Source organism: Acipenser ruthenus, chromosome 8 (assembly GCF_902713425.1).
Source record: "Acipenser ruthenus chromosome 8, fAciRut3.2 maternal haplotype, whole genome shotgun sequence".
NCBI lineage: Eukaryota > Metazoa > Chordata > Actinopteri > Acipenseriformes > Acipenseridae > Acipenser > Acipenser ruthenus.
The window spans coordinates 39,472,912-39,482,609 of NC_081196.1; the positions used below are offsets into that span (position 1 = coordinate 39,472,912).

A 9,698-nucleotide genomic window follows, 5' to 3' on the forward strand; every position below is an offset into this window, starting at 1 on the left:
GGTACGAGTAAGCCCGCTGGCAAATTGTCTCTTTTGCAAATTATTGTACCGTCTGTACCGTATAACTTGTTGGTTCCCCCTGCTGACTATATAGGCACTCGTACAATTATTATTTTAGTTACGTAGCCTAGAAAAGTAATTAGTGTATGTCATGTTTAAGTAATACATACATACATACATACATACATACATAAATAAATAAATAAATAAATGGTTCCCTAGATGTATTATAGTTTGAAACTAAAAAGTAACAGCTACTGCCCGTTCTTTCATCTATCACCCTTTCCACCCACCACACCTCTTTTTGCTTAACCCTTAACCCGGCAGTGACGACATTACAAACAACAATGGCGGCGCCCGTGGCAGCCCAATGCAACCAGAAACTGAGGTAAATTGTAATTACGGTATAAATTATAATGATGCTAGTTACAGAATATAAAGCTTAACAGATACACTCATAAACAGATGAATTAAGGAATATTCTTATCTACGCTGCAATAGGTCAACTTTTTTGTTGTTGTTGATGAAGAATACAAGCCTGTGTCGTAGTACATCAAACGCTTGGGATAATTTTGCTCTTAATCTATTGCAGTGGCGACAAAACTATACATACAGTATTACACAATTATCTTTGTTAAGACTAAAGTATAAACGGCGATTAAAGCGGATGTCTCGTGACTAGGCATCCTGTTTTGTTAACCGACCACAGTACTAGCAAGCACGGTGGACTTTTCATTTAGCAAGCAAACTGCACTGCACAATGTATGTTGTGATCGCTGTTCTAGGACTGACTGACTTTGTACAGACGACAACTCCAGCAAAATCTGAAATACCATTTCAGAGAATTTTTAATAAAATGAAAAAAAAAAATAGAAATACTGTATTTACGACTGGTGTTACAGAGAACTTAATGCGTTCGAAATCCTAAGTAAGATTTAGTTTTCAAGGTTTAGGCCATTATTGATACCATGCATTGGTATTTAATTGCTTTTAATTGCTGTAGAGAATATTTAGTGAATATAGTTAAGCTTTTATATGACATGCATGATAGAAAATAACTATGTTTTTGTCTCATATTCTCAGCCATAAGCAATTTAGAGCTGCCCTGAAGAAAGAGAGAAGGAAAAAAAAGCGTCAAGCCTTTGCTAAACAACGAGATGCAGGTAAGCAGGTGATAGCTTAGCTACAGTTCTGTAGTGGAATGTGAGCCTCCCTCAGATCACGTAGGGAGGTAGTTCATCTCCGAATGTCAGTATTTTCAGGGTTTTCTAATGATGTTCCCTGTACTGTATGTTCTGTGTTGTGTATTCGTTTGCGTTCCCATGTTTCGGGGAGGAACATCTGGGTGTTGTGTACTTCATGTACGTCATCAACCCTTTACTAGTCAGGTGACCAAAGAAACCAGACGGAGCATTCTCTGGGTAGGACCTTGCCTCCAGGGTTCAGTGTCATCCATTGCTTTTGTTTGTGGGTGAAGATGGGTGCTTGGCTTGGCTTGTCTTGACATTGGTAATGGAGGTTGCATGTTGATATTCATGGTTGGGAAGTTTTGTTGCAGCGATGAAGTGATGTTCAAATTGGATAGAAAAATGGGGGTGTAATTGATAAACAACGGATAAATAATTCATATACTGTTCAAGTATGTTCTATAAATAAGCAAGACAGCAGAAAGTATCTTAACTGTCTTTTTTAGAATTACCTGAAGAAGAGGATACTTTGCAAGATGATGAACTCGAGGAAGAGAGAAGGGCTGAAGAGGAAAGGTTTGTGTATTTTGCCACTGCACAAGTATTTAACGGTGACGTTTAACGGTAGAAACAGCTTGTGAAGTAACAGCCAACTTTAAAATTGGTTGTTACTTCACAAGTGAGCCAAAACCAATTTGGCTTTGTATTTCTTGACCACATAAATTAGAGTTTATGCATTAATTATTGTGTGGATTAGACCTTACAAAATGTACAGCTAGATTTCTCCTGTAATCTCAAGAAATTTGGACTGTTATACAGATGTGTGCTTTATTCTTAAGTGACGTTTTTCACAGCAGCTTTTCTTGTTTCACTCTATTTAGGCAACGCTTACACCTTGAATGGTTTGAAAAGGAAAAGATTGCGCAGGAGGAATTCCGACTGAGAAGAGAAAAGGAGGAAGCAGCCAGATTGAAAAGAGAGGAAGAGGAGGTATAAGATTTAATAATGGGAAGATTGCTTTCATGTGCTTATTACAGTGAATAAACAAATACACAGCTAAGCTTTATTGTAGTTTCTGTAAAGGCTGCTACACACCAGACGCAATGCTATTTTTTCCATCGGACGACAAGATACTTTCACAGCAACAACCATACACACGTGAAGCGATGAGACAGATTTGAAAACTGCCAGACCTTCAAAAGTAGAAATTGCTGTTGACAAAACTATGATCAAGACTGGTACATATTCATCATCATGATGTGGAAACTGAGTGTTGTCTGTGACGGTATTTCAACATACATAGCAATAAATCATACATACCAGGCTTATCCAGTTCCTTTGAAATGGAATCCCATATATTATCTTTCAAATCTGTATCTGTAGAACTGTAATTAACTTTGTCGTAAAACTCTGGGTATTTTTCCATGGCAAGTATTATTTTTTCTCTCTGTCATTGTGGATACTGCTTCACCCTGCTGGACCACATGCATTGAAGATATTTCTCTGATTGGTCAGTTCCTAGTTGTCACACGACAAATCGCAAAAAATAGGATTCAATCCTATTTTTTGCGCTACCCTGGTGTCACTCCCGCGTCGCCTGTCGTGTTGCCTGTGGTGTGAAAGATACTTATCAAAAGTATAGGTTCTATTTATTTTGTCACATCGCTGCACAATTTCGCTTCTCGCATCACATCTGGTGCGTAGTGGCCTTAAGACAGGCATGCATTTGCTAAATAAAATAAGTGTGTTATAAGAAATAAAAATATATGTCTATTGTATGTTACTTTATACATTTTAAAGACAATCATTGCTTAAAGGTAAATCAGCTTATTTATTTATTTATGTATTTATTTATTTTTAAATAGCAAAAATCTACCAGATAAATCTACCAGGAGCTTGCACTTCTGTCTTATAACTTTTTCCCAGTTTCTGCCATGGTCAGACGAAAGCAGTATTAAAAATGACATCCAGTGAAACAGTTTTGTCCTGAACTGTTTGTCCAGTATGCTTGGTTCAGCGTGTGCTTTGACGACTCTTTTTGCTTTTTGTCCTCCTAGTGGAGAATTAAAGAAGAATGGGAAGAGCAGCAAAAAAAAGAACAACATGAAAAAGAGAAGAAACAGCAGGAGAAGAGAGACAGAGAGGTGATTCCTGCCCTAGGAGGATAAATAATGCACAACATATCCTCTTGCATTAGCTAACACATGGGTTGTTTAAATAAAATATGATACCGCCTGAGGTGCAAGTTTTCAGACCTGTTTAGTTATGTGTTAAAGAAAATTTCAATTATAGATGTACAATTGTTTATTTTCTCTTAGCTACTTATGGTTATGTTAGTTAAGCAGTATTGGTAAGAATAGTAAGAACATGCAGCAATTTATAGGTTTGTTAATTTCTGTATTACATTAAATGGATGGACTGTTTATAGAATTTGCCTTTATTGTATGGCTCAAATTTGCCACAATGCAATTAGTTCACTTACTGTATTGGGGGCCCCACCTAAGCCTCGCATTTCAGTTCTAGACACTTATATGGGGTCAGGTGATTTCTGTCACACGCAGAAAGTGAATTTATAGTGTTGTGATAGGAAAACTTGACTTGACCTCAGTCAATATAAAAATAAAATTTATAAATATTAATACAAACGTAAGGAACCTGTGAGGATCCAATTGCACTAATGCGTCTTTATATTCTTGGTTTAACTATTTTTAAAGTCAATGTAATATGTATTACCTTAATCAAGAAGACCTATGTGTTGTGATATGTGTTGTTTTTAATATTCCAATGCTATTCCTTAACTAAGATATACACAAAAAGGTACAGTGCTGCAGATCGTCTGGTTCTACAGAATGGGGACGTATCTTTTTCTTTTTTGCATTCGTAGCAAAATGGGATTTCACAAATATTGGCTGTCTAGATAGTCTTAATATAATATGGTCATTGTAATTTAGTATTTTTGTTTTAAATTTCTAGCAGTGTTTAAATTTCAGAAATGAAGTTTGCATGGTATGCATTTTAGATTGACTGTTTCTGCACATTTTGTTTTCTATGAAGAAAATGTTATGATTCCACTAAATGTGCTCCTGCGACACTGCCGTTTATGGAAATTAGACTGGAAAAGTGAATGCTGATTATAAATTGTAATGCACTCTTTTGTCAATGGGACCTTGCTTACTGTGGACTGAAGTAGAAACATCTTCAGTTTACCCGCATTTGTGAGATTTTAATTTAATTTAGTAAAAGGCTACAGTTTTTTAGAGCCCTAGTTTGATGCTCAAACTGCTTTCAAAAAGAAGTCATAACCATATCTGCTGTGTTCTTAACAAAGGCTGTCAGATATCTGCTAACTCACTGCAGGGTTTTCACCAGTCCTGTGTTTGCACCATTTGTAGGAAGCTGTGCAGAAAATGCTGGATCAAGCTGAGAACCAGGTATGTACCCTGATACAGTAAGTCTTACTGCACACAAGCAGGAGCTGGTGTCACACCGGGCTTCAGGAGTTTGCTATTTCACATTGCTGTATTAATACATACAGTTTACAAGCCCCTAATAATAACTCTAATAATAATTTAAGTACTGGTGAAGTATAATTTAAGAGCTGGATATTGTGTGTTTTTGTCATAGAAATTAATTAAAAAGACATACATGTATTTGTAGGTTCAATGCTGCCTTATTGCATATCTCTCTCTCTCTCTCTCTCTCTCTCTCATATATATATATATATATATATATATATACTTGGTGGCTGGCATATTTTTGACTATTCTGAATAAAAAACAAGTTATTGTGTTTAACTTGAATTTGTGCTTTGGGTAACAGCTGGAAAACGGTGGTACATGGCATAACCCAGAGGCTCCAGTGGATTACGGAACAGAGAAAGATAGGGCTAACTGTCCATTCTATCTGAAAACAGGCGCGTGCAGATTTGGAGACAGGTATTTCCATTGTGTTTTAACTCTATTTAAAAGCATATACCGTGTATTTTGTGCAGCTCACCCTAATCATTACGTTTTGATTATCTGCATTTCCTTATTGTTTTTTGTGGTTTGACTGTAAAAAAACAAATTTTGTGATGTAGCATGCCTGTGGTGTATTCTGTAATTTCAAGGCACTTTCTTTGTTTTCTCTGCTATGTGGAGGCAGCGTCAAAGTGCAATGACAAGTCATGCAGCATTGTGGGAGGGCTTTTCTGAGCAAGGGGGATACATTTAGAAATGCAAGAAACAAAGCCTGGCTTGATACTGTCTACCAAGTATCTCTTGTAATACATTATGCTGGTAAAGATATTTCTTTAAAAATATCTTCTATAAACCGATGCTGGACATTGTATTTAGGTGACCCGCATTGCATAAAAAAGGTATGCTTGTATTACTGGGTGGGATGAATGCTTTTATTTTTTTTTTTTACACTACATTCAAGATCGAGTGTTAATTCTTTCCATTTAACTTAGCGGCTCAATAAAAATCTTGCAGCATCATTTAAAGGAGTTCACTTTGTTTTACACAGGTGCTCTCGCAAGCACGCTCATCCAGCCTCGAGCCCAACGCTCATGATCAGAGGCATGTTTGTGACCTTTGGGATTGAGCAGAGTAGGAGAGATGACTATGACACAGACGCCAGCCTGGAGTACAGTGAGGAGGAGGTTCACCAGCAGTTTCTGGATTTCTATGAAGATGTGCTTCCTGAGTTTAAAAGTGTGGGCAAGGTCCTTCAGTTCAAGGTAATTGCAGACAGATATCCTCAGGCAACTTTACATTTGTCTGTTGGGTCTGAAATGGACCTATTTAAAAATCTGCCTCCCATTTAAAGGCATCCATTTAACAATTTTGTATATATTTAGAGTTTCTTGATGTTATAGAGGGCCATTGTTCTTTAGCTGAAATATAAAGACTAAAAGGTAATTGACTCAGTTCAGTGACTGAGCTGGGATCTTAACATTGTATTCCCTTTTTTGTTATAACTAGGCTGTGCCAGAAATGTCCTAACCCATCTCTTTCATTTTTATTTTTCAGGTTAGCTGTAATTTTGAGCCTCACCTGAGAGGAAATGTGTATATCCAATTTCAAACGTAAGTTGCTGTTTTAAATACATAATTATTATTATTTTATTTTTTTATATAAAAAGAAGTGATACGAACAGACATTTAGTAATGGCATTGATCACTGGAATTTCATTACGGTAACTGTTCTGGTGAACACAAACATGGTTAATGAGTCACTTGATCATCAAAGTGTTAGTAGTGAATCACTATAGCTGTCTAACCTTGAGATGCTGTATCATTTAAAGCATTTGAAGATCAATAGTTGATTCTAGTAAGTTTTTACCACAAATTACTAACTGGTTCATCCCACAGGTGTATCGTAACTGGTTTAATAGACCTCTGTTTAATGACACCTATTTTGTGGTTTAAATTTTCAGGGACGACGAGTGCAGGGAAGCCTTTATGCTCTTTAATGGCCGCTACTATGCAGGAAGGCAGCTTCAGTGTGAGTTCTGTCCAGTAACGAGGTGGAAGACAGCAATATGTGGTAGGTAATCAGGCCATCTGAAAACAAAACAAAGACTCTTCCTTTAAATCGTACCTTGTCTGATGGCTTTGGACTGCCAGGCAGGGGTCAAGTATTTATTTTACATATATTAAAATAGGGATAAAATCGGTCAAAAAAATAGATTTTAATTGAAACATCGGTAAAAATCAGGAGGGAAAAAATATCTCAGTATACACACTTTACATGTGGAATATGATGCGTAGCAGCTCTGGTTTCTGATTAGGTTTAATGTCCTGGCATGTCTGATAAAGCACAATCTGTGCAAGTTGAGGCCACATTTTCCCAAGTTAACTGGTACTTTGCGAACGTTTGGGCAATCGCTGTGCTGACAGAAAACGGTATCTACAGAAGGAATGAACATGACATCAGCACAAAACAAGCCAGGTTTATTTGCCTTGAAATCATAAAAATAAAATAAAATTGACAGAACTGGGTGGAGCAAGCCATCGGTTGACACATCACAAATCACACTGGACATTTCCATCAATGCGTTGCATGTAAGTTTACCAACTAAAGCATCACCATTTTCTGTCAAATATTTACGATTTAAGATTGTCGGCGTTAGGCAGTGTTTTAGCTGATGGACAGAGTACTGTCGCACAAAGTCACCAATAAATACCTCTCAGCAATAAACAGTGGCTGTCCAGCAAAGCACAGCGCACTGACAAACTCATTAATACAGTCATTCTGCGCTCTCTTTTTATTAAAGCGTGTGTAAAAGCTGCATAAATGGATTGCGTCTCTCAGTTCACTTTCTTGTTTTAGTTTAATGTGTCTCTTATTTTTCAGTATGTTTTTTTGTCAGCGCGAACATGTACTCGTGGAGGGTTTGCTCAATGCCATTGTCTCCACAAAACGAACAAGCACTTAATTCAAAATTATGAAATTGACTTTAAACTGCACATCCGGCTTTCACTCGACATGATCGAAATACGCATTCACCAGCACGCGGTGTTGAATGTCCTTGCAGTGACATGCAGGCTCAAAGAAGAGAGAGAAGTGGAGAGAAGAAAGAATAGTAAACACAAATTAATTTAGAGATTAAAAGTAATACACTTACTTTTTCTCTGTTTTTTGTTTTTGTTTATTATTCTTTCTTCAGGTCATTGGAGCTGCAAAGTGTGCATCACCCAGCATTTCACTGGGAGCCACACTCCCAACTGCAGCGATTTGGCCACCTCTGACGTACTGTAGAAATTAATCATATCACCTTTTCAGGCCATCTTGTGTAACCGGCAAACCACTTTATACTCTTCAGTAAAACAGCTTGACATTAACAATGATGATTAACCCCTTTAGTACTATTTTGATACCTCCAGTATGTCCCATTAATAGATGCAATAGATTTGCATATTGATATCCTTTGTTTTATTATGGACAGGCAACTAGGCAAAATTATTGAAGGTTAAGATGTTCATGAAATAGGGCCCTTTAGCTCAGTATGTCTGGTGTAAAGGTTATCAGTTGTTCGTAATTCCTCAGTAATGAACCTTGACTTTCTTTGGCAGGTCTTTTCGACAGGCAGAAGTGTCCAAGAGGCAAACACTGCAACTTCCTACACGTTTATAGAAACCCTGACAACCAGTTCTGGGAGGCAGACCGGGACTTTCACATGTCTCCTGACAGAAGCAGCCAGTATTCCGGACGGTTCTCTGAACGCTACTCTGAGCGGAGGGGCAGATCGTTTCAGCACAGTGATTACAAATTCAGGAGGCAGCACAGCTGCAGCCCAGGGAGTTCTCGAAGGAGGAATGGGGAATCGGACAGAAGGACTGGGAACAGGAGTCGGAGCAGGGAGAGGCTGAGATCTCAAAGGTCCAGAAGCCGTAGCAAGGAGAGAGGAAAGTCAAGAGCCGAACGGTCAAGGAGCAAAGAGCGGAGGAGATCCAACAGCAGGGAGAGGTTCTCAACCAAGAGAGAGAGAAGATCCAGGAACAGGAGCAGAACAAGATCCAAAAGTAGAGATAAGAAGAGGTTGTCCAAGTCACCCAGGGAGTCTAGAAAGAGGAACAGGAACAGGTCAAGATCAAAGAGCCACAGTGGTAGTGGTGATGGAAGGTCTTGCAGCAAAGGCAGGTCTCCAAGCCAAACTGAGATAAGAAAGGCAAGGAGCAGCTCAGAACGGATTGACTGCAAGAGCCCCCGGCACAAACACAGCAAGAAGAGCAAGAAGAAGAAACAGAAGAAAGACAAAAAGAAGAACCGGTCACCAGACAAGAAGCAATCCCCCGATTCCTTAAAGAAACAGTCAGAAGATGATAAAAACTCTCCTCCTAGTCCTGTTGAGAAAGACTGTCTGATGGAAGATGGAACACAGCAAGATGTCTCCTCACTTGGCAAAAATAGTGGGACAGTCTTGGAATTGGATCCTGCGCTTGAAATCCCAGAGAACCAACAGGAAGAAGATAATGTTCATAAATGTAAAACCTGAGGGAAAACATATTTTCCTAGAGTAATTTGTTTATAGTAGTATTCCAGTCAAATGTGTAGTTGTAAGCCCCTTCTGTGTGAAGAAGAAACATTTATCAAATAGTACTGTATATACTTTTTATGTGATACATAAATAAATGTTTTATTATTGATCTAGTTGTTTCATTTATAGTCACATGACACTTTAAAGCCGAGAGATGCAGTTTCCCAAAATAGTGGTCCGTTTTACTCAAATATTTCCTTGGTCTATTTACATTATTTCATAATGTAGCCACTTACCAGAATGCAGATTGTGTATCAGATGGAGAAATGTATGTACTATAGTTTTAATTGAGTAAGGTTTGATTTCACAAATTCACATGTTCCTTTAGGGATGGTAGTTCAAGAGTACTGATAATCAGGGGTCTGTGAAACCAGTCGAGTGGATATAAGTTATGGAAGAGCTGTCTTGTGTACACAGGAAAGTAATGGAGATTTATAATTTTTTTTTTTTTAAAAATGGACTGTTTGCTGTACTTTAAGAATATAGTTA

The 9,698-nt window shown here is 37.9% G+C and overlaps 1 protein-coding gene across 1 annotated transcript; it reads left to right on the plus strand.

Annotated features, from left to right (window-relative positions):
* Positions 1 to 289: 289 nt before the first annotated feature.
* Positions 290 to 9,647, plus strand: LOC117406595 (U2 small nuclear ribonucleoprotein auxiliary factor 35 kDa subunit-related protein 2-like). The gene is made up of 11 exons (XM_034010739.3): positions 290 to 388; positions 1,084 to 1,163; positions 1,694 to 1,763; positions 2,069 to 2,177; positions 3,245 to 3,331; positions 4,580 to 4,618; positions 5,007 to 5,122; positions 5,694 to 5,907; positions 6,200 to 6,255; positions 6,606 to 6,715; positions 8,245 to 9,647. The coding sequence occupies exons 1-11, from the start codon at positions 348 to 350 to the stop codon at positions 9,165 to 9,167; spliced, it is 1,845 nt and encodes a 614-aa protein (XP_033866630.3). The 5' UTR covers positions 290 to 347; the 3' UTR covers positions 9,168 to 9,647.
* The last annotated feature ends 51 nt before the right edge of the window (positions 9,648 to 9,698 follow it).

Excerpts from the sequence above, each read along its gene's own strand:
- LOC117406595 (XM_034010739.3), top strand. The coding sequence starts at position 348 with ATGGCGGCGCCCGTGGCAGCCCAATGCAACCAGAAACTGAG. Across the intron at positions 3,332-4,579 it reads AGGAGAAGAGAGACAGAGAG|GAAGCTGTGCAGAAAATGCT; the intron begins GTGATTCCTGCC and ends CACCATTTGTAG. Across the intron at positions 5,123-5,693 it reads GCGTGCAGATTTGGAGACAG|GTGCTCTCGCAAGCACGCTC; the intron begins GTATTTCCATTG and ends TGTTTTACACAG.